Below are 24927 nucleotides of genomic sequence, written 5' to 3'. Positions count from 1 at the left end.
TATAGCAAATGGAAATATACTGTTTGCTCATTTGCATGTCTTAGACAGGTCTGCAACCCCGCCTTTCACCATTATCACCCAGCACACAGCATTTCCACTGCAGCAAGGGATTCTGGGAAATGACATGCAAATGAGCACACAGTGCCACTTTTTGCTTCTAAAACCATTTTAAACATGGTTCCCTATAGGCTTAAGCTTGCTGCATGGTCACAGCTTTGAGCACAGCCAGGGTTAAGATGCATAGCCAGAAAACCGGGGTTGCAGACCTGCCTAAGACATGCAAATGAGCATACAGTATATTTCCATTTGCTATATATATAGAAAGTTTTGTGGTGCCGTTTGTGCGATATCGATGCTTCTGACATACAAACAAATGGAAAACGGAATCCAACATAGAATTATAGTATTATATATATACTATAATTCTAAGTTGGATTCCGTTTTCCATTTGTTTGTATGTCAGAAGCACCGATATCGCACAAACGGCACCACAAAACTTTCTCTCTACATTCTGCTGCGGATTTGTAGGTCAACGCAACTATTTTGAGCTTCCAATGTCACTCACCTCCCAAGTTATGGACATTCTAAGTTTCACTCGGCTGGACAGCAGTAATGTTAGAGCGAGAGCAAGTGACGGGGACCGTGGCTACTAAGGGAGGGGGCGTGGCTACTACGGGAGGGGACGTGTCCTTGCCTTGATAGGACTGTGTGTGTGTTAGTGATTCTCAGCCGGGGCTCCGCAGAGCAGTCCCAGAGGTTCCGCCTGGCCGCCCGCACTCACTGCTGCCCCTGCTCCTCCCCCCCTCCTCCCCTCCCTCCTCTCTCCTCCTCCTCCTTCCTTGGACTGCACATTCTGCTGCGGATTTGTAGGTCAATGCAACTATTTTGAGCTTCCAATGTCACTCACCTCCCAAGTTATGGACATTATAGGTTTCCCTCGCCTGTAATGCAATAATGTTAGAGCAGAAGCAGGGGGCGGGGGCGTGTCCGTGCCTGCTTCTGTGTTGTGTGTGTCTGAAGTGAGATGTGCGGGGGAGATGTGCCGGGAGGGGGGGAGAAAACGGAGGGGGGGGGAGAAAACTGATTGAGGGGGGTGAAGAAAACTGAGTGAGGGGGTGAAGAAAACTGAGTGAGGGGGTGAAGAAAACTGAGTTAGGGGGAAGAAAAGAGTGAGTGAGGGGAGGGGAAGAAAACAGAGTGCGTGAGGGGATGGGGAAGAAAACGGAGTGAGTGAGGGGGAAACAGAGTGAGTGAGGGGGAAACGGAGTGAGTGAGGGGGAAACGGAGTGAGTGAGGGGGAAACGGAGTGAGTGAGGGGGGAAACGGAGTGAGTGGGAAACTGAGTGAGTGAGGGGGGAAACTGAGTGAGTGAGAGGGGAAACTGAGTGAGTGAGGGGGGAAATGGAGTGAGTGGCAGGAGGCAGAGTGAGGGGGAAACGGAGTGAGGGGGAAATGGAGTGAGTGGGATGACGAGAAAACGGAGTTAGTGGGGGAGAAAACGGAGTGAGTGGGGGAGGGGGAGAAAACAGAGTGAGTGGGGGAGGGGGGAGAAAATGGAGTGAGTGGGGGAGGGGGAGAAAACAGATTGAGTGGGGGGGAGAAAACGGATTGAGTGGGGGGGGAGAAAATGGAGTGAGTGGGGGAGTGGGAGAAAATGGAGTGAGTGGGGGAGGTGGGAGAAAACAGAGTGAGTGGGGGAGGGGGAGAAAATGGAGTGAGTGGGGGAGGTGGGAGAAAATGGAGTGAGTGGGGGGGGGAGAGAATGGAGTGAGTGGGGGGGGGGAAAGGGAGTGAGTGGGGAGAAAACAGTGAGTGGGGGAGGGGGGAGAAAACAGAGTGACTGGGGGAGGTGGGAGAAATGGAGTGAGTGGGGGAGGGGGAGAAAATGGAGTGAGTGGAGGAGGGGGAGAAAATGGAGTGAGTGAAGAAGGTGGGAGAAAATGGAGTGAGTGGGGGAGGGGGGAGAAAACAGAGTGAGTGGGGGAAGGGGGAGAAAACGGGGTGAGTGGGGGAGGGGGGAGAAAACGGAGTGAGTGGGGTGAAAACAGAGTGAGTGGGGGAGGGGGAGAAAACGGAGTGAGTGGGGAGGGGGGAGAAAAATTAGGGAGGGAGGGACGGAGAAAACGGAGTGAGGGAGGGAGAGGTGGAGAAAACTGAGTGAGTGGGGGAGGTGGGAGAAAATGGAGTGAGTGGGGGAGGAGGGAGAAAATGGAGTGAGTGGGGAGGGGGAGAAAACAGAGTGACTGGGGGAGGTGGGAGAAAATGGAGTGAGTGGGGGAGGGGGAGAAAATGGAGTGAGTGGGGGAGGTGGGAGAAAACGGAGTGAGAGGGGGAGGGGGGAGAAAACAGTGAGTGGGGGAGGGGGGAGAAAACGGAGTGAGTGGGGAGGGGGAGGGGGGAGAAAACAGAGTGAGTGGGGGAGGGGGGAGAAAACGGAGTGAGTGTGGAGAAAAGGAGTGAGTGAGGAGAAAACGGAGTGAGTGGGGTGAAAATAGAGTGAGTGGGGGAGGGGGAGAAAACGGAGTGATTGGGGGAGGGGGAAAAACAGAGTGAGTGAGGGAGGGGGAAGAAAAATTAGGGAGGGAGGGACGGAGAAAACGGAGTGAGGGAGGGAGGGGTGGAGAAAACGGAGTGAGTGGGGGAGGTGGGAGAAAATGGAGTGAGTGGGGGAGGGGGGAGAAAATTGAGTAAGTGGGGGAGGGGGGAGAAAACGGAGTGAATGGGGGAGGGGGAGAAAACGGAGTGAGTGGGTGAGGGGGGAGAAAACAGTGACTGGGGGAGGTGGGAGAAAATGGAGTGGGGGAGGGGGAGAAAATGGAGTGAGTGGGGGAGGTGGGAGAAAATGGAGTGAGTGGGGGAGGGGGGAGAAAACGGAGTGAGTGGGGGAGGGGGAGAAAACGGAGTGAGTGTGGAGAAAACGGAGTGAGTGTGGAGAAAACGGAGTGAGTGGGGTGAAAATGGAGTGAGTGGGGGAGGGGGAGAAAATGGAGTGAGTGGGGGAGGGGGAGAAAACGGAGTTGAGTGGGAGAGGGGGGAGAAATATTAGGGAGGGAGGGACAGAGAAAATTTAGTGAGGGAGGGGTGGAGAAAACGGAGTGCGGGAGGGGAGAGAAAACAGAGTGGGGGGGAGAAAACTGAGTGAGGGTGGAGGGGAGAAAACTGAGTGAGGGAGGGGGCGGGAGAAAACTGAGTGAGGGAGGGGGGAAACGGAGCGAGGGAGGTGGGGGAGAAAACGGAGTGATGGAGGGAGGGGTGGAGAAAACGGAGGGAGGGAGGGGGGAAACGGAGTGAGTGGGAGAGTGAGTGAGGGGGGAAACTGAGTGAGTGAGGGGGAAAACTGAGTGAGTGAGGGGGGAAACAGTGAGTGAGGGGGAAATGGAGTGAGTGGCAGGAGGCAGAGTGAGGGGGAAACGGAGTGAGGGGGAAATGGAGTGAGTGGGATGACGAGAAAACGGAGTTAGTGGGGGAGAAAACGGAGTGAGTGGGGGAGGGGGAGAAAACGGAGTGAGTGGGGGAGGGGGAGAAAATGGAGTGAGTGGGGGAGGGGGAGAAAATGGAGTGAGTGGGGGAGGGGGAAGAAAACAGATTGAGTGGGGGGGAGAAAACGGATTGAGTGGGGGGGGAGAAAATGGAGTGAGTGGGGGAGGGGGAGAAAATGGAGTGAGTGGGGGAGGTGGGAGAAAACAGAGTGAGTGGGGGAGGGGGAGAAAATGGAGTGAGTGGGAGGAGGGGGGAGAAAACGGAGTGAGTGGGGTGAAAACAGAGTGAGTGGGGGAGGGGGAGAAAACAGAGTGAGTGGGGAGGGGGGAGAAAAATTAGGGAGGGAGGGACGGAGAAAACGGAGTGAGGGAGGGAGAGGTGGAGAAAACGGAGTGAGTGGGGGAGGTGGGAGGAAATGGAGTGAGTGGGGGAGGGGGAGAAAATGGAGTGAGTGGGGAGGGGGAGAAAACAGAGTGACTGGGGGAGGTGGGAGAAAATGGAGTGAGTGGGGGAGGGGGAGAAAATGGAGTGAGTGGGGGAGGTGGGAGAAAACGGAGTGAGTGGGGGAGGGGGGAGAAAACAGAGTGAGTGGGGGAGGGGGGAGAAAACGGAGTGAGTGGGGAGGGGGAGGGGGGAGAAAACAGTGAGTGGGGGAGGGGGGAGAAAACGGAGTGAGTGTGGAGAAAAGGAGTGAGTGAGGAGAAAAAGGAGTGAGTGGGGTGAAAATAGAGTGAGTGGGGGAGGGGGAGAAAACGGAGTGATTGGGGGAGGGGGGGAAACGGAGTGAGTGGGGGAGGGGGAAGAAAAATTAGTGAGGGAGGGAGGGACGGAGAAAACGGAGTGAGGGAGGGACGGAGAAAACGGAGTGAGGGAGGGAGGGGTGGAGAAAACGGAGTGAGTGGGGGAGGTGGGAGAAAATGGAGTGAGTGGGGGAGGGGGGAGAAAATGGAGTGAATGGGGGAGGGGGAGAAAACAGAGTGAGTGGGTGAGGGGGGAGAAAACAGTGACTGGGGGAGGTGGGAGAAAATGGAGTGGGGGAGGGGGAGAAAATGGAGTGAGTGGGGGAGGTGGGAGAAAATGGAGTGAGTGGGGAGAAAACGGAGTGAGTGGGGGAGGGGGGAGAAAACGGAGTGAGTGGAGAAAACGGAGTGAGTGGGGTGAAAATGGAGTGAGTGGGGGAGGGGGAGAAAATGGAGTGAGTGGGGGAGGGGGAGAAAACGGAGTTGAGGGGGGAGAAATATTAGTGAGGGAGGGAGGGAGGGACAGAGAAAATGGAGTGAGGGAGGGGTGGAGAAAATGGATTGCGGGAGGGGAGAGAAAACGGAGTGGGGGGAGAAAAGTGAGTGAGGGTGGAGGGGAGAAAACTGAGTGAGGGAGGGGGCGGGAGAAAACTGAGTGAGGGAGGGGGCGGGAGAAAACTGAGTGAGGGAGGGGGGGAAATGGAGTGAGGGAGGGGGGAGAAAACGGAGTGATGGAGGGAGGGGTGGAGAAAACGGAGGGAGGGACAGAGTGAGGGAGGGGCAGAGAAAACGGAGTGAGGGAGGGGCGGAGAAAACGGAGTGAGGGGGGAGAAAATGGAGTGAGAGTGAGGGGGACATGGAGTGGGAGGGGGGACATGGAGTGGGAGGGGGGACACGGAGTGGGAGGGGGTAGACAGGAGAGAAGGGGGATAGAGAGGGCAAGGGAGAGAAAGGAGAGAGGGGAAGGGAGAGAAAGAAGAGGGGGGAAGGGGGGGTGGGAGAGAGCAATGAGGGGGAGAGAGGAGAGGTAAGGTTGTAGAGGGAAAATGGAGACAGAGAGACACACACACACATACACAGAGGCAGCCCCTATCCAGCCAATGACACGTCCCCCGCTCCTGCTCTAAAAAAATTGCAGGACAGTCGATCGCTCATGCTTGGAGAGCTGGTGACGTCACTGCTCTCAAGCATGACCGAGCTCAGCGGCAGTGTGGCCGCAGCCTAAAGCTACACGGGGAGATGTGCCGGCAGCACGGGAGGGACGGGGAGATGAGCCGGAAGCAGGGGAGTGGGGGGGGGGGGGGCGGGGAGATGTTCCGGAAGCGGGGGGATATGTACCTGAGGGGGGGGGGAGATGCATTCCCTGGGCGAAGCCGGGTACAAAAGCTAGTGTGTGTGTATATATATATACTTTGTTAATAGCTTACAGGGGTGATGTGACGGTGAAGGGGTTAACCAGGCTCACTAATAAAGTTTAAGCCCACTTGGCTACCCCTGATCCGTGTGTTAAGGTCCTAGAGTGTCAGCTCTTGGACCCAGATATCAGAAATGCATTACTGTGACTGTGTGCAAATTATGCAACATTAAAGATTTATTTGTGTTTTGCCTTTTCTGGGGTGCTGGAACCGGGAGATTTCTGGGCTTGTAAGTTTTAGCGTGGGTTTGCCGGAGAAAGTCTTTACAGAATGTGTCTATGTATCGGGGTTCCAGAGTTCTGGGATACCCCAAGAGTTGGATCCAGGAATCGAGTGAGATTCTCGGATGCAGCCAAGCACATTGCTCCGGGCAAACTCTGACTCTGAAAGCGTTCTTACGACTCACCGCCAGGATTCCTGCTGCAGCATCATCCAGACAAGGTAACCGGGCATGGAGGGGTTAATGTATACCTGCAATCATACACGGGGTCCCTAGTATAAAGAGGGGTCCCTAGTATATGGAAGGGTGCCCAGATACATGCCCAGGTACCCTGAACCTAGTATAGGAGTTCAGGGGATGCTACAGGATAAAGCTGAGTGATTTATTGTGTGTAAAAGGTTTAAATGTTATTTGTAGAGTGTGCCAAGAATGAGGCTAGTGAGTGTAGACAATATATACCCTCACTCCATCCCTGACACTAGAACTGGGACTTACACATCTTTATCACACAAAATACAGGCCACAGTATATGTACTGATAACCTGTGAATGAACTGTGGGATTTCCAAGTCATGGATGCCGAGGGACCAGATGACTACCAAGCTTGGTGCCTATGGGTCAGTTCGGAGTCCGGACTTGAAAGCCTCAGGGATGCCAATTTGTTAGAACAGATGGGGTACTGCAGTTCTGCTTGAGTACCCGCATCCTGGGCTAACACAGGGCTATACGGCCACCATTTGCCAGAGCCCTGACTCTGTGGAGCATGGACAATGGGTGGGCTCAGTATGCAAAAGGGCAGAGGTGCCAGGTTGGCGCATGCCCATTAGCAGAATGAAAAAAGTTGCCCACCCAGCTTTACAATACCGGAAAATCGGTGATTGGCTGGCAGGGAAATTCCCACGCTCTGATAGGCTGTAGAGGTTTGTGAATAGGACACTGAAACCCATAAGGAGCGTTCCAGCCAATCAGAGGGGCAGATTCCACGCGCCAAACCAACAGCGGCAAATTCAAAGGTGCTCTGTGCTGAATAGACGCGAGCCGGCTTCAAAGATTTTGAGTGACAAAATGTTTGAAGTCCCACTTTTTGAGAACGTAGCGGTCGCGGCTGGCATTGCATGCCGAAATCAGTTCCAGGATTTTGTGAGTACCTCACAGTCATTGGAAAGGGCTCCTACAGAGGTCATTTTTGTGAATTTTGTTTAAAGGACTATTTTATCCGTTCCCAGTAAGTGTGTTAACCCTGTAAATTGTGTTACATTGTGTATATGTCTTTTCCTGAAATACATGACAATTTATTTTACCTCCTTGCTTTGCTCAATCAATGATCCCGGTATAAAAAGGTGTTGATTAACCTGGTCTCCCGTAATTGGTGAGCAAACTTTTGAAGTGCGAGCCCCCTTTTCATCTATGATATTAGTGTGGCCCACCCTGCCTGATTTAATCCAAATCTACATGAGAAAAAAGTTTATTAAATCGGTATCGATATACAATATAAATGTGAATACAAATACGTCAAAAAAACTTGCATAATACAACATTTTAAAAAAAGGCAAAATGTGCCAAATTTTATATGGATTTTTAAAATAATTAATTTCCTCTCATCCTGTCTCATATCCCCTCTCCTCACCTCTCATCTCATACACAGCTCTCTTTCATTCTGTAGGAATACATAACTGTGAAGAAGAATTCCCCCCACAGCAGCATCCACCTGCTAACTGGAGAGGTGAGCACTGCTGGGGAATGTTACATTATACCAGATTCATGACTGTTCTGACCCAAGCTCACTGTGGCAAGTGAGTAGAGGCAGGCAGCTTAACTCACTCCCTGTTGATGCACACAGAGTCCTTATTTTCTTCTGTAATCTCTATTGTAGAACAACAGTAAGAAAAAAAGGGCGGAGACTGGGCAGGTAACAAATATAAGGGAGAGGTCTATTATATTAACTTTACCAGAGGAGATAGGTGAGGTGACTGCTGGCTGAAAGAGACAGTATACTTACCTGTTCAATAAGGAAATATGTGATGGAGAAACCAACAGCCAGGGGTCTTGGAACATACCAAATTAGAGCCAGTACAGTAGTTATCCTTTACTGACCACGCTCTGTCTGGACCTGTGTGTATTATTCTATCTTCTCTCTGTGTTTCTCTGCATGTTCTTGTTTTACTGTCTCTTTATAAGTAATTGGTATTACAGAATAAATTGCTCTACGTGAACGCAGAATGGGATTCTCTCTGTCTCAGGTACCTATAAGGTGTGAGGATGTTGCTGTCTATTTCTCTATGGAGGAGTGGGACTATATAGAAGGACACAAAGGGCTTTACAAGGACGCAATGGTGGAGAATTACAAGTCCCTCAAATCTTTGGGAATCCCATTAAACAGGAGTTCAGGTAGAACTATGTTTAAAAAAAGTTCATAGCGTCCTGCTAGATTCAATAGAAGTGACATACAGTCAAACCCACATGTAACAAAAATGGTAGAGATGAAAATAAAAAAGGGACGAGAACAAAAAATAAACAATAGTGCTATTTGTTTCTAAAAGTTAATCAGTGTATTAACTAACATCCAATGGTTGCACTCACATTTGGGAAGTTCTTTTAAGCATTTAGCATTTGAGGAGTCTCTCCTTTAGCTCTCCCCTCAATCACTCTCCTGCACAAATACTCTAGGGTTTGTTCGGGCTGCAGACACAGCTTCCCTATAGTGTAGTTTGGATTCCACCCTCTAACCTACTTGTCGAGATGCTCCGACGGTGTGTGGTTGCATATGCGCACTCAGTCCTTCTCGTGCAGGAATGTCAATGGGGGCTGGGTAATATCCTCTGTTTACTCGGCTATCTCCATCCTACGCATTTCACCGGGGTACTCGGCTTCATCAGGGAAGCCACAGGGTTGCAATACTACTACTAAATCTAACTGGAAGCTATGAGCTCTTATGAACTTTTTTGGACTTATTTGCTTACCCTCCAGCTGAGGATGGATATTGAGTTGCTACACCAGCTGATTTATTGCTTAAGAGCTATCAATTGTTGTTTTATTTAGCTGTGTTTTCTTAGAGTTTTTATAGATGTTTTACATACATTCACCAGCATAATATATTTATATCATATATACTTTTTTTCAATATTAATGCAGGTGCAGTCACGAGTATTAGAACACTTGTACCTGGGAGATTCTGAGGCAATCTCATTGTAAATTCTTCAACATTGCCTCAACATTTCTGTGAGATTCTTAATGGCCCATATGATTAGCACAGGGGGGGGTCCCTGCAGTTCCATTCAAACTGATTGATCCCTGGGGTGTTAATGCGATGGGCCATTAAGAATCTCACAGAAATGTTGAGGCATTTACTGTGAGACTGCCCCAGAATTTCCAAGGCAAGTGTTCTAATGCTTGTGGCTGCATCTGTAATTTAATATTTAGTTGAATAGTTATATACTTGTATAGAACTATGTTTTGTTTGTTATGGACTTGAACCAAAATATCCCACTCTGGGTTCATGCCAATTATGTAAAAAATATTATCAGCAGAGACACAAGTTTGCAGTCTCTCTCTCTTCTGTGTTAGTAGAACACCGTCCCAAGTGTATTAAAATGGCGACGTAACCCTTGTGGGTTAAAAACTCTTAATTAAAATGTTTTTCTATCTTAATTTATATGTGAATACTATGAAGATAGGGTCAATTAATTTTGAGATAGGACAAGTCCATAAAAGATTCTTAAGAATGAATATACATTTTTACAATATCTTTAAACTGCTATAATGTATGGTATAAATGTATACACATCTGTTTAATCCTCTATTGGAACTAACAGGCCTCCACTATGAACATCTAGATATTGTATCAATTAAAGAACAGAGAGAGGATGAGAGAGGGGAACAGGACATTCAACTGGGGAAACTCCACCCAGACACCAGTGCAGGTGAGTAACATACAGGATAATAATCTCCATGGAACATGGGTCAGAATTAATAAATAGTCTCCCCGAGTTCTTAAATGTTAAGTTAATGTGAATATTTTTGACTGTTTAAAACCCTTTAAAATCGTTGGTAGGTGTATTTATATTCCAATGTTAATTTCTAGCAAGTTCATTTGATAAAAAAATGTTTTAGGGAAAAAAAGAGTAAATGTGTGTGTATATATATATGTACGTATGTATGTATGTATGTATGTTGTTATATATTTGTAGTTTTTATATATATATGTGTGTGTGTATATATATATATATATATATATATATATATATATATATATATATGTATATATATATATATATATATATGCAGTGTTCGACAAACCTATACATTTGCTCGCCCCGGGCGAGTGGATTTAACCCCCGGGCGAGTAAATATTGGCCCAAGCAGCACACGTTTGGTACTAGGTGGCGAGTAGATTTTTTTGTGTGGCGAGTAGATTTTTTGGTGATTTGTCAACCACTGTATATATGTATATGTATATATATATATATAATGTGTGTATATATATATATATATATGTGTGTATATGTATAGTTTACCGTTATTTTCTTTTCTGGGTCTCCAATCACTGCACTGGGTACTAAATTTGCTAGTTCCTCCCCTTCAGATTGTAGGGGAGACAGGTGAGAGCCGGGAAGGCTGGACAGTAGAAGGTTACAATAGACGAGAGAGGATAAGGGCCTGCGTTAGAGTTTTAGCAGTAGAGCAACAGAGGAAAGGGTGTATCTTGGAAAATGGAGGAAAAAAGCAAGTCGGGAAGGTGTCTGATGCTAAATTCCTCTCTAGTAGTGCTGATAATGCTGAAACCTGTCCTTTTAAGTAACTCAGACTGAAACCCTTGTCAAACCCATCTTGCAAAAATGCTATCAATGACTAAAAAGAGAGAACAGAAAAATCTTAATTTTTCTTCTGACACCAGTCTTGAAGTCAACGGTATATTAATAAAATTGAGGTTGCCTGGCTGGCATTAGAGTTTCAATTGCCTTATCTGAACATCCCTTCTTTTTCAGTATGTGCCACCTAATCTCCATGTCCCCTGAAAGACTGGGAGATGCCATGTGGGATCTATTGCCATATTCACCAGATGGGCAAACCATGTTCTTCTTGTCTTATTTGAGTGATCTTATGAAAGCCTTGAGTAGAAGCAGTCAACTTTTTTGTTTTTGAGATAGGAACCCTCTCTGGGGCTGACCCTGGGGATACATCAGCTGGTAAAATATCGCAATATCTAATTCCCATTCATCTGGACGGATTCTTGTTCGGCTCAAAAAGTCAGCTGCAGCATTTTCTTTTGCATCTGGGAATATGAACCGCGGTGATGTTGTTCGTGTGGTCATCCTAAGACATGATGTGAGTCTCCCGCTTCTGGTTCCTTCTTCTTTTGCAATGTATATTACCATGGCAATATTGTCAGACTCTACTCTTATATTATTGTCTTTAATACAAGCGTGACATTTTTTGATCATGTTCTTCACTGCGCGCATTTTTAGCATGTTTGCTGGAAGCTCTTTGTAGGACCTTGGCCAACTTCTGTGTGCCAACCGTCTTCCCATCTGCACTCCCCATCCAGAACTGATTGTTGGTTATTGTTATTCAATCACCTTCCTGGAGGGATCGTGTATTATGTAGATTTTGTGGGATTTCCCACCATCTTAGATCCAGTCCTGTTCTGGGATATATGTAAATATTTTGCTCTAGATATTTTGGAGCTGTGTTCCATTGATCTAAGAATGTTTTCTGCAGTGGTTTCATATGGAATCTTGCCCATCACCCATGATATTCCAGGATTGTGATTACTGTGTGTGTGTTTGACAGTAACACCTTTTGTCTTGAGATGTTAACAATAATTCTTCGTGTTCATCCAGTCATTGATATATCTGGATAGCCCTCTTTCTCAACTCAACCACCAATGGAACTACTACCTTGGTAAAGGTGCTAATCCAAAAGGGATGGCAGTGTATATATAATGCTTCCCCCTTACTGGAATTATGAAGAATCTCTGATGGGTATGTGCAGATATGCATCCTTCAGGTCTATTGAAACCAACCAGTTCTTTGGCTTGACTTCTTGAATAATTGTGTTTAATCATACTATCTTGAATTTTCTTAGTTGGAGGAAAGTATTGAACCTCCTGAGATCCAGTACTGCTCTGAATTCTCCCTGTACTTTTCTGACCAGAAATATATATAAACATATTGGATCAAAATAAAAACTCCAACACGTTTCATGACGGTCACTTCTTCAGGGATGCTGTGATTGGTTGGAGTTTGTGACACGGTACACGTCACTGTAACGCCTGTATGCCCGCAGACCAGGCCAGTCCCCAGTACTGAGGTGGGTAAGGGTATAACAAGCACCCACAGCAGTGAGGGTATGCCCGTAGTGTGGTAAGATGCGCTGCCGGGCCTGATGAGAAAAGGTTAACAAGATACTTGCTGCGTCCGGGGTGCCAGAAGTCTGAGGGTTAATGTCCAAGAGCCGTGGGTAAGGGGCAGGAGATAGCAGCGTAGTGAGGTCCAAAGCCGAGTCTAGGGGTAGCGAGGTACACGTAGTCAAACAAGAGCCGAGATCAAATCCAAAGGTATTCAACAGAGGCAGGGACAGGAACAAGAGCTGCAACACAGAACAGAGCTTGGCATAGACAACTGCACAACAGGAGTCACAGAAGAACTATGCAGAGCGAGGAAAGAGAGGGCAGACTGGGGTTATAATTGCAGGAGGACCAATGGTAGCAAGGGGTGGAGTGGAGGCCTGTCTGAGCAAGCCCAGGGATAGGTCCAGGTGTGCAGGATGGGAGTCAGACAGGTGAATAGTGGAAATCGCCTGCAGTCAATGGGGGGTGGCAACATATACACTTTCCACTACCATACCCTTATATCTGTCACAATACCTACATGCCTATATAGTATTTCTATTCTGTACGTGCATACAGTAGAGGCAGCGATTATTCTAACAAAAACCAGTGGCAATTCCCCAAAAGACCCAGGTACACCCAGGTACAGGTGAAGCCGATGGGGGGCGGAGGCAGCGGCACGGGAGGGCAGCCAAGAGGATCGGGTATGCACGCACTCTGTAAGATTGCCGTGCGCGCGCCCTTTCCACGTGTGGAAGGATGTGGCGTGGAGGAGTGGCATGGCGCCCGAGCAGAAGAGGTAAGGAGCCGACGGGGAGGGGGACCGGAGCAAGCAGGCGCACTGGGAGCCGAGGTGACGGGGACCCGCTGAGAAACGCATGTCCCCCGATCCCTTACAGTACCCCCCCCCTTGAGGATCGGACTCCGGGCGAGCCTCCCAAGGTTTGTGAGGAAATTTCCGACGAAATTGTTTAAGAAGAGCTGGAGCATGAATATGATGACAAGGTACCCAGGAGCATTCCTCCGGGCCATATACCTTCCAATGAACGAGGAACTGAAGTCTGCCCCTGGAAAAACGTTTATCGAGAATGGAATGGACCTCAAATTCCTGTTGCCCTTGTATTACAACGGGATTGGATCTCCGAGGACGGTTCGGAAAATGTACATTTTGACGAAGGGTTTCAGGAGGGAGACGTGGAACACAGAGGGTATCCTCATGGTGGGACGTAGCGAGAGTCGGTACGCTACAGGATTGATTCATTCAAAGACCTTGAAGGGACCCAAGAATCTGGGAGCCAGCTTCTGGGAAGGAGTTTTAAGCTTGATATTTTTTGAAGAAAGCCAAACTCTGTCTCCAGGTTTGTATTCCGGGCCCACTTGACGTCGCCGATCTGCTTGAGTTTTTTGTTTTTGGACGGCTCCTTGCAAGGCTTTTTGAATCTTCTTCCACGAGGTTTGTAAATTAGACACCTGAGTATCTGCTGCAGGTACACCAGAGGGGAGTGAGGAGAGGGGAAGGCTGCTGGGGTGAAACCCATAATTAATGAAGAAAGGCGACTCTTGCGTGGACTCATTCTTCAGCGAATTAATAGCGAACTCCGCCCAGTGTAATAGGTCCACCCAGTTGTCTTGAGATTCTGACACAAAGCATCTGAGATACTGCTCCAAGGTCTGATTCATTCTCTCCGTCTGACCGTTGGTCTGCGGGTGGTAACCCGAGGAGAAAAGGAGGGAAATGCCAAGTCTCTGAGAGAAAGCTCGCCAAAACTTAGAGATGAATTGAGTACCCCTCTCCGAGACAATGGAGAATGGCACGCCGTGTAGCCTGAAAATTTCTTTAGAAAAACTGTCAGCCAAGGTAGCTGAATTGAGGAGACCCTTGAGGGGTATAAAGTGTGTGTGCTTGGAAAATCTGTCCACTACTACAAGGATCGTATTCATCCCCTTAGAAGCTGGGAGTTTCACATTAAAGTCCATGGAAATATGCTTCCAAGGCTGTTCCGGAATAGGAAGAGGCAGGAGAAGACCGGAAGGTTTGTGTCGGGCGGACTTGCTCTGAGCACAGACTGGACAAGCTCTGGTGAAATAAAAAATGTCTTTGGCAGGGACAGGAACAAGAGCTGCAACACAGAATAGAGCTTGGCATAGCCAACTGCACAACAGGAGTCACAGAAGAACTATGCAGGGCGAGGAAGGAGAGGGCAGACTGGGGTTATAAATGCAGGAGGACAAATGGTAGCAAGGGGTGGAGCAGAGGCCTGTCTGAGCAAGCCCAGGGATAGGTCCAGATGTGCAGGATGGGAGTCAGACAGGTGAGTAGTGGAAATCGCCTGCAGCTGATGGGGGGCGGAACCAGCGGCACGGGAGGGCAGCCAAGAGGATCGGGTGCATGCGCACTCTGTAAGATTGTCGTGCGCACGCCCCGGACGCAAGCGGAAGGATGTGGTGTGCGGCGCGGAGGAGCAGCATGGCGCCCGAGCAGAAGAGGTAAGGAGCCGACAGGGAGGGGTACCGGAGCAAGCAGGCGCACTGGGAGCCGAGGTGATGGGGACCCTCTGAGAGGCACGTGTCCCCCGATCCCTTACTGAACCCCCCCTTGAGGATCGGACTCCAGACGATCCTCCCAAGGTTTGTGAGGAAATTTCCGACGAAATTGTTTAAGGAGAGCTGGAGCATGAATATGATGACAAGGTACCCAGGAGCGTTCCTCCGGGCCATATCCCTTCCAATGAATGAGGAACTGAAGTCTGCCCCTGGAAAAACGTGAATCGAGAATGGACCTCAAATTCCTGTTGCCCTTGTATTACGACGGGATTGGGTCTCTCTGCTGTGCTGATTGGATGTTGAGACGCGCAGTACCCAAGAACTGTAACTGCTGGAGAAAGTGGATCTCGATTGATATTCTTCTACTCCCTCACCAACTCTGGCTATCCCATTCCTTGGAGGAACAGTGATGTGAGGGTGAACAACTTTGGCATCCGTGGCCATATCGTAGCCTGTGAAGGAAGACGTGGTGCCTTCTGTGGAGTCTGTGCAGCCGTCGTGGGAGCACCTTATCCATTACAGGTTTTTATACTGTGACAAAAGTACCCTTTTGCTATGTACCTTTCATCCAGGGATCACCACTTTCATCACTTCCAAGTAGCGGAGACAGTCTTCTGACACAGAGGTGAAAATAAAGCTTTGGCCTGTTTATTTTGCCATTAAGATGTTGCAGCAGATAACATAAATAAATCAAAACAAACAAAAGTCCTTGCTCCACTGAGCACAAAACACCGCTCTCTTAGTACAAGCTTCTCTGAAAACAAATTGGTTTGCTCACAGGCAGGCTTTAACAGCTGCTCCTCTTCATTAGCAGTTGCAGCTGTGTGAGACCAGGGAGAGCTAGAAGTCCCGGTCTCGATTCTACCTGGTAAATCTCCAAAACGTGGAGTAAAGCACTGGCCCACCCTACTCTCCAAGTGCTCCGCCCCAGGGACCCAATAGGAGTCGCAATAATCCAAAATTGCACACTGCATCTCCCTGGGGCTTAATTATGGCAGAAACCCTGCAATAATTGAGGGGCAACATATACACTTTCCACTACCATACCCTTATATCTCACAATACCTACATGCCTATATAGTATTTCTATTCTGTACGTGCATATTTTACCTTCCATATACAAATTCTATTTTTACATACTACACTATGAGGGTCTTGCGCTTTCTTCTTTTTCTCTTGATCTAGCTGGCATTATCTTGACCTCAGCCTTTCTAGTACAGCTACAGACACTCTACTTGTAAAGAGATGTTTATTATTATATATTTTCACTATGGTGTTATTTGTCACTGTCATGGGAGAGGGGGTTTGGCCACCCCCTGCTCTCACTTGGGAAGCAAGGGGTTAACCGGACTGCGGTCCAGTAATGTGTTTTTACCCTGCTTAAGTAGCCAAATGTGCATCCCCCTATAAATATGTATTGTTCCCATTCCAGTGTCTGCACCAACACATACACTGGGGTGGATGCGGGAGGGAAGGGGTTAATAGTCGAGGAGTGATTATAGCCTTTTGTTCCCTTTTCCCGCCTTTACAGGCTCCATTTTGCAGTTTCTCCATAGGTCGCCGTTGGGGCTCAATACAACCCTATGGAGATTCCGGCGATTTGGGCCCGTTTCCGTAGAAGACCTGCAGGTGGCGCCCGAGAGGAGCAGCAGCGGTTCCCCATTGTAAGTCAATGCAGCCATTCATTTCAATGGGGATTCCTTGACGCCGACCTCCAGGAACGGGTGGGCAGCCATCTAAACCGCAGCCCGCAGAAGCGGATACAATATATGAAAGAGAGCTTTGATCACACTGAGTTCAACTACAATTGGTGTGGGAAACTTAGGTTCTAGGGCACCCAGAAATAAAATAAAAAATTGCCCCTAGACCCTAGGAACCCCCACACTCGACCACCACCGGGTCCAGGAATGAGGGACCCCCATAAAGGGTCGCATGTAGTCACTGTTCTGGCATGACCGCATGGCCATTTCCAGCCCTCTCAGATCAACCAGACGGAGTATGCGCAAATGTAAAAATTGTGGTTTTCCTATAGACTTCAATGGTGGAGTTGCTCCATTGAAAGCCTCTGGCGGCGGAGCCCATTGACTTCAATGGTGGAGTGGCTCCATTGAAAGCCTATAGCGGCGGACCCCATTGACTTCAACGGCGGAGTTGCTCCATTGAAAGCCTATGGCGGCTGAGCCCATTGACTTCAATGGCGGAGTGGCTCCATTGAAAGCCTATAGCGGCGGAGCCCATTTACTTCAACGGCGGAGTTGCTACATTGAAAGCCTATAGCGGTGGAGCCCGTTGATTTCAATGGGAGAGTGAAAAGCAGATATTTCTTTTAGCTTTAGCGGAGAATCCTGCATTAAAGTTTATAGGGGATTTTAACTTATTTTTTGTATCTCCGGTCCTGGGGGTCGTGGAAGGCTGAAACTTGGCCACTTTGGCAATGGTCCTCCGGCATGAGGACCTGGCAAATTTCAGCCCGCTCAGACCCACAGAACGGATTATTTTAATATGTGTATTAAAGAAATACTGTTTTGCAAGGCTGGTATAAAAGCCCGGGAAAAGTTACTGGCTCTGCTTTATGTTAATGTTCAGGGGGGAGACAAGTGGTCTACAATAAACCCTCTGATCAAAGGCTGACCACTCTGATTGTGTACAATAGGGCAGGGGAACGCAGAGCCCGAGTGGTCTGTAAGTGTCATAATTCACACTTACGGACAGAAGGGTGGCCTGACTTCAAAGGAGTCTGCTAGACATTCAGGCGCCCCAAGGTTAAGGTATGAGGGCTGAAACTCCATATTAACAAGTGTAAGCCCTATACCCATTGTCTTCGAGTCTTTTCGGGATGTCTTCATCTGAACCTGTATTGCTGAATGAAGTAGCAATCCTGTATCCTGATTGCTCATTGTCCAACCCTTAAGTAAGTGCTAATTCTTGTCTGTTATTTGTATATCTTGTGTATTCACCTTCTTTAAGGAATAAACTATATTTATTATATCTAAGTCGTGTTCAATTCAACCCAGATATTTTGGTGTGTTTTATAAACCTATCACTAGCTACCGTGACAGGCTTATATAAAACTGATGGCAGCGGTGGGATTGAATTGAACCTGTATTACAGTTTACTGCGGGACTCTGTAATACAGTTGGAACTCGGGTGAATTGCGAGTTCCTGAGGCTAAAGATATTGGACACACAGTGTACAATATATAACACAAGATATGGCACCACCTCACTGTTCCCCTACTTGTGAGAAGCATTGCTTCCAGAACCCAAGTGCTGGCCATCCGTGTGACGAGCCGGGCACCCGAGACCGGAGGAATGTATCAAGTCCGAGCGGGAACCTGCAGCCGATAGAGCTGAGAGAGAGGCGGCGATCAGTGAGCACAAAACCCGGCAGGCTGAGCAAAGATCCACAGCTGCAGCCGCTGTAACCACCAAACCGCCCAGAGAGCAGGGAATGGACCCAGCTCCGGAACGGCAGAGACTTGCGGAGGCAGCAGGGGGAGTCCACGGGAGTCTTACAGCAGGAGAGGTATCGGCCATTGCGGCGGCCAGTCCATTTTCCCTGGAAAAGCTTTCACTGATGTCTGCGTGGGGAGGGATGTTGTCCCAGGCGGAACGGAACGAGCGCCAGAAGCTGGCAAAGTCCCGACCCGCTTACCCCCTCCCTGAGCTTACCCCCTCCCTGAGCTGAGGTAGTCCACCGGCAGCGGAGGAGCTCCGGCAGAAGCGGCGGTGTTACCACTGCAACAAAGCGGGCCACATCAAAGCCTGATGCCCGGACCGTGCGCGGTCGGCCAAAAAAGCCCCTCAGGGCCAGCGCTCATGAGCTGCGGAAAAGGTGACCCATTTAGCGGCATCCTCCAATGGCTCCCGCCCAGCCGGGTCGACAACCCTTCGCGGGACGTCCCCTGAAGAACCTGGCCGGGCTTCATCGGCAACAGCAGTGGAGAGTGGCGGCCATCCATCTGATCCCGGCGGAGAACAGCGGAGCGGCGGCCGGAGCATATCTTTTCCGGTCATCAGCAGCGGTGCCCGGCAAGCGGTCGGCTTGCTACAGCAAGGTTCTGTGATACACCTGGCCCGACCTGATATGGTCCAGCCAGTGCAAGTGCTCCCAGGACACGGGATGCAGGCGGCGGAGGAGAAGCCGCGATTCCAGCATGATGCCGGAGCCGATTTGATTTGGGGGGAGGCTCGGAGTGTGCAGGAGGTGGGTGTTTTACATTGTTTGGCAGAGTCAACGATCGTCAGCGATCACCGGAGCCCCACGATCTACGCCGGCGACCCTGTGCCGAAGCCAGTGCTGTTGCGGCAGTCACCCGGAGCTCACCCGTAACGGTGGCGGAAGAGCCGCGATTCTGGCAACGTGCCGGAGCCCTTTCTGAGTGGGGGAGGGACAGGGGTTGCGAGAGGAGGGTGGTTCACCTTGTTTGAATGGAGCCATGTTTCTCCTCAAGGACCTGGGATCCATGTCCTGCACCATTTTCCCTGTGCCAAAGCCGGGAGCTGTTGTGGCAGTTGCCCGTTGCTTTCCGGCCAAGATGACGCCGGCGGCGGCCACTCCAGTACCCCTGCAATCGGGACCTACGAAGGCGGCGGTCTCTGCGGGGACAAGCGAGGTAAGCCAGACCCAGTCGCAGACTGACCCTGACTTAGTTTTTCCCACGACTGTACCCTGTTGTTCCCCTGTAGGAGTAACCGGTGGGTGGCAGGAGATAGGGTTACCAGGGGAGGGGAACGAAGGGCAGCTTGTAGGGCAGCTAGGCTTTCCCATTACCCTGGTGGAGCATCAAGGGGGCTCTCAGTTAAGAGCCCCACTGTTGCAGCCTTGCTATAGGCTGGAGGTATCAGGGGTTGTGGCAAAATTAGACCACCCCAGGGTTACCTACCAGCCAAGAGCTAAGGCGGGTGCATCCGCACCAGCAACCCTGTGCTCGTCTCCGGTAATAGGGGCACAGCTTCAGGGAGAGGGGCTAGCCCTGTTAGCACCCAGCTCTAGGTTAGGATTGCCTGGGAGAGGGGTGGGCCAGTGGGAACCGGGGAGGAAAGGCAGCAAGTGAGCCAGCTAGATTTCCCCATTAGGATCAATAAACGGCCAAATATTAACATTAGCGTTGATATATGCCCCAAACATCCACGACCCCACGTTCTTCACACTAGTTTTCAACAAACTACATAAAGCTGCACAAGGTCCAATAATAGTAGCTGGTGATTTTAACACCACCCTTAACCCTAAGCTTGATAGATCGGGCCCACCACAGAGGTATCCCAAAACTAGCCCAAATGCTCTGCGTCTCGGCCTAAAAAAAAATAACCTTCTGGACATCTGGAGGGAGCAACACCCCCACGATAGAGACTATAATTTTTTCTCACACCCTCACTCGACTTATAGCAGGATCGACTAATTCTTTGTCTCTAGCAGACTGGTTCCAAAGATCTCCCATACTGGGATCCATGATATTTCATGGTAAGATCATGCACCTATAGAGCTACGGTGCACACAATTAACTCTAGACAGACCTGGAGCAAACTGGAAACTGAATGAATCCCTCCTGAAAATACCGGAAATCTCTCAATTAATTGCGGAAGAAATAAAACAATATTTTAAGATCAACGCCAGTTCGGTGAACTCCCAGCTATCCCTGTGGGAGGCCCATGAAGCTACTCTGAGAGGGATTCTTATTGATATGGCATCAAAGAGGAAAAGGGAAAGAGAGGCTAAGATCCGATTATTACAATCTAAACTAAAAAACCTCTCAGATAATCATAAACAAACTAATAACCCAAGCATCCTTACAAAACTGAAGGATGTAAAAATCGAATTAAACCTGTTGTTAACCTCCCAGGCTGATATTTCATTGAACTGGTCAAAGAGGATGTTTTTTGATAAAGCGAACAAGCCAGATACTATGCTTGCAAACAAATTACGATACACAACCCCAAATTATAATATCCAAGCTATTAGAAGGAAATCAGGCATTATCTCTGGAAATCCTAAAATTATATTAGAGGAATTCAAATTATACTACGAGAATCTATATAATGGAGATAAAATAGCGCATAATCTTCAGACCAACAGAGCTCGTGGGAATTTTCTAGCAAGCTCTAAACTGACGAAGCTGACGGATGAGGAGAGAGAGAGGTTGGGCAGAGAGTTTACTCTAGAGGAGGTCTCCCTAGTAATCGACAACTTAAAGGCGTCAAAGGCCCCGGGGCCAGACGGCTTTTCAGGCCTATATTACAAAAAATTTAATAAATTATTAGCTCCCTACCTGCTCAAAATGTTTAACGCGGTACTAGCAGGAAGTCCCTTCCCCGAACATATGCACCAAGCGTCAAGATCAATAATCCATAAACCAGGAAAAGACCCACTAGATTGTAAGAGTTATAGGCCCATCTCACTCATTAACAGAGATATCAAAATCTATGCCAAATTAATTGCCAATAGATTAAGTCAGATCCTACCTAGACTGATCAAGTCGGCTTTGTTAAAGATAGACAAGCGGCCGATAACATCCGACGAATCATTGATCTGCTAGAAATAGCCAATGCCAAGAAAGTAAAAGTTATGGTGTTACGTCTAGATGCCGAAAAGGCTTTCGATAGGATCGACTGGGCATACTTAAAAGATACGCTTGGAGCATTTGGATTCGATAGTAACTTAATCATGGCCATAATGGCGCTTTACGCAGGCCCATCAGCTAGAGTCATTCACCAAGGCTTCCCTTCGGATCCCTTCAAGATCAGGAGTGGAACAAGGCAGGTATGCCCCCTCTCACCCCTGCTCTTCGCCATGTGTATGGAACCATTAGCGGCCCAAATCAGAGAAAACCCAGATATCTCAGGGATTGAAAGAGAGTCCCAAGTCCATAAAATAGCTCTCTATGCGGATGATGTCCTTCTGGTATTGTCCAGGCCCCTCACATCTCTCCCCAATCTCTTCAGCTTGTTGGATAAGTTTAACAAAATATCAGGGTTCAAAATAAACCAATCAAAATCAGAGGCCTTAAAGGTCACGATCCCGAAAGCAGAAGAAAAACATATATCACTTAATTTTAACTTCCGGTGGCAAAGCAAGGCGATCAAATACCTAGGGGTCTTTATCACCTGTAACTTTAAAGAAATCTATAAAGCTAATTACCCCAAACTAATTCGAGCCCTGAGAGAAGATCTAAGGCGCTGGTCAAAATTCAACATCTCATGCAAAATATACAGCATAAAGATGAATTTACTCCAACGAATATTGTACTTGTTTAAAACACTCCCAGTACCCATAAATTTGACAGAAATAAACGAGTTACAAGCCACTTTATCCAAATTTATATGGGGGGGGGGGCAAAAAGGCACGAATTTATAAACAAACACTATTGAAACAACCGACAGAAGGTGGCTTGGCAGTACCTTGCTTGGTAGAATATTATAGAGCGGCCCAATTATGTCAAATTTCTCTATGGCAGACAAACCCCGATTTGAAAAGATGGGTGGCATTAGAGAGCACGACTTGTTTCCCCATTGGAACTAAGCCAACTAATATGGACCCCAAAAATAGCGAGATTAAAAGCTATACATCAGCCGCTATCCTCAATGATGGGATGCAGTCAAATTTAAGTGTGGCCTCACAACCAAAAATACGCTGATGACACCCCTGTGGGGGAACCCGCACTTTGCTCCGGATATGAATAGTGCAAATTTCTTACTGTGGAAACACAATAATATCTCAAGACTAAAAGATCTGGAGGGAAGAGACAAAATTATAACATTCGAACAAATTAGGTCAGACAAAAAGTTCCCCCACTCTGAATTTTTTAGGTACCTCCAGATCAGAGCATTTTATAATAAAACTAACCCACACCCCCCATTGACGACATTTGAAAAGCTCTGTCTCAGAGAGACAACTACTAAAGGACTCACATCGCAGTTGTATAGAGAAGTAGTCGGTTCGTCCGCCAAGGTCTCCCATAAACTAGGGTACATGATAAAATGGGAAATAGATCTCGGCGAGACTCTAGACGAAGAAGCATGGACCCAAATAGATACAGCAGCCAAGAGCTCGATTTGTACAACATTAAAGGAGAACGCATATAAGGTCCTGATGAGGTGGTACCTGACAAGACTCAAACTATCGAAATTTGCCAAAGGATACTCCCCATTGTGCCCACGACAATGTGGAGACCCTGCGGATCTGTTACATATGCTGTGGTCCTGCCCTCGGCTAGCACCGCTATGGCATATAATCAAAGATTGGCTAGAGAGGATCTTGGGCCTCAAAATATCATTCGACCCAGGGCTCTTCCTATTAGGTAGAGCTCACAAGGGAATAGCAAAAGTAGATCTCAAGCTTATTGCTCATTTTCAACAGCTGTGAGGTGCGAGATCGCAGCATTATGGAAACAAAGTGAAATCCCATCAATTCCCAAGATTCGGAACAGAATTTGGTACGTCTGCCAGATGGAAAAATTAACGAGTTTAGTTAATGATACTGGCGAAAATTTCCTAAAAGTCTGGACGCCATGGTTGGCTCAGACAGACATCCCAGGGGTGGAAAAAACCTCAATATTGCTTTGATAAGTAGAAAATGCGTTCTCCTGTGATGCAGTAACAAGACTGAGCCTTGGGTGATATTAAACGCAAACGACGTTCACACTGATAAACGGATAGTAGGCACGTCCCATGGATTCGAGGAGAGCAAAGCGGCGCAAAAGACTCGGAGCGGCTCCGTGGCCTTCCAACCATTCCCCACCCCCCCTTTTTTCTTCCCTCCCATCCCCTATTCCCGTTTCTTTATTATTTTTATTACACATCGTTAAATTTCTGACCACAGATGTTTTATGGTTGAGATACATGTGAGAGGATGATAATGCATGACGCAGTACTGTTCCTGCAATGTATCACGGCTGTTACTTAAAAGAAAAATCAATAAAAACGATAAGTTAAAAAAAAAAGGGAGATGGGCTAGCCCCGTTAGCACCCAGCTCTAGGGTAGGATTGCCTGGGAGAGGGGTGGGTGGGCCAGTGGGAACCGGGGAGGAAAGGCAGCAAGTGAGCCAGCTATATTTCCCCATTACCCTGGCAGAGCCTCAGGGGGTCTCTCGGTTTAGAGCTCCACTGTTGTCGCCTAGCTATGGGCTGAGGGTATCAGGGGCAGTGGCACATTTAGACCACCCTCGGATTACCAGCCAGCCAGGAGCCAAGGCAGGTGCTTCTGCACCAGTGCCCCTGGGCTCATCTTTGGTAATGGGGAGGCAGTGTCAGGGAGATGGCCTCACTCAGGTGTCCTTAGTATCCAGGTTAGGACTAGCTAGTGAGAAGCGGAGTGAGGGAAGGTTGCAGGTAGGCAGCCAGCACAAGGTCTCAGTAGGAGAAGAAGGGCTAGTGGTAGCCGGGGAGGGAAAGCAGCAGGTATGGCAGCTAGAATTCCCCATTAGCCTGGCGGAGTCTCAGGGTGTTTCTCAGATCGGCAAGCCCCTTTTGCAGCCTAGCTATGGGCTGGAGGTATCATGGGCAGTGGCAAGCTTTTGCCACCCCAGGGATACCTGCCAGTAAAGTGCTAAGGCGGTTGCATCTGAAGAGCTGCCCCATAGCTCATCCATGGTAAGGGGGAGACAAGGTTTATTTATTTATTTATAAAATATTTTACCAGGAAGTAATACATTGAGAGTTACCTCTCGTTTTCAAGTATGTCCTGGGCACAAAGTAAGACAAATAAGACATGGTTACAAATACAGTTACATAAGTGAACAGTTTATACATTATATACAAGACATTTCATGCACAGTTAAAGAAAATATATATTATGGGCGTATGAAACAGTTACAGACCAGATAAAAATGTGAGACAGCCTTAGATTTGAAAAAACTTAAACTGGTGGGGGATGTGAGAGTCTCTGGTAGGTTGTTCCAGTTTTGGGGTGCTTGGTAGGAGAAGGAGGAACGGCCGGATACTTTGTTGAGCCTTGGGACCATGAACATTCTTTTGGAGTCTGATCTCAGGTGATAAGTGCTGCAAGTGGTAGGGGTGAGGAGCTTGTTCAGATAGCTGGGTATCTTGCCCATGAAGAATTTAAAGGCAAGACAGGAAAGGTGAACTTTGCACCTAGACTCTAGTGATGACCAATCTAGTTCTTTGAGCATTTCGCAGTGATGTGTGTTGTAGTTGCATTGGAGAACAAAACAACAAATTGAATTGTAGAGGGTGTCAAGTTTGCT

At 48.3% G+C, this 24927-nt stretch overlaps 1 protein-coding gene across 1 annotated transcript in view; it reads left to right on the top strand.

The window, feature by feature from the left end:
- The first annotated feature begins 7569 nt into the window (after positions 1 to 7569).
- The window catches only part of LOC142471267 (uncharacterized), a 32279-nt gene continuing 14921 nt past the window's right edge, over positions 7570 to 24927 (top strand). Inside the window, 2 exon segments of the mRNA XM_075578079.1 lie at positions 7570 to 8242; positions 9667 to 9774. Coding sequence (XP_075434194.1) covers positions 8074 to 8242; positions 9667 to 9774 — 277 coding nt within the window. The 5' untranslated portion in view covers positions 7570 to 8073.

Source organism: Ascaphus truei, chromosome 20 (assembly GCF_040206685.1).
Source record: "Ascaphus truei isolate aAscTru1 chromosome 20, aAscTru1.hap1, whole genome shotgun sequence".
Lineage (NCBI taxonomy): Eukaryota > Metazoa > Chordata > Amphibia > Anura > Ascaphidae > Ascaphus > Ascaphus truei.
This window is presented reverse-complemented; position numbering and strand designations above follow the sequence as displayed.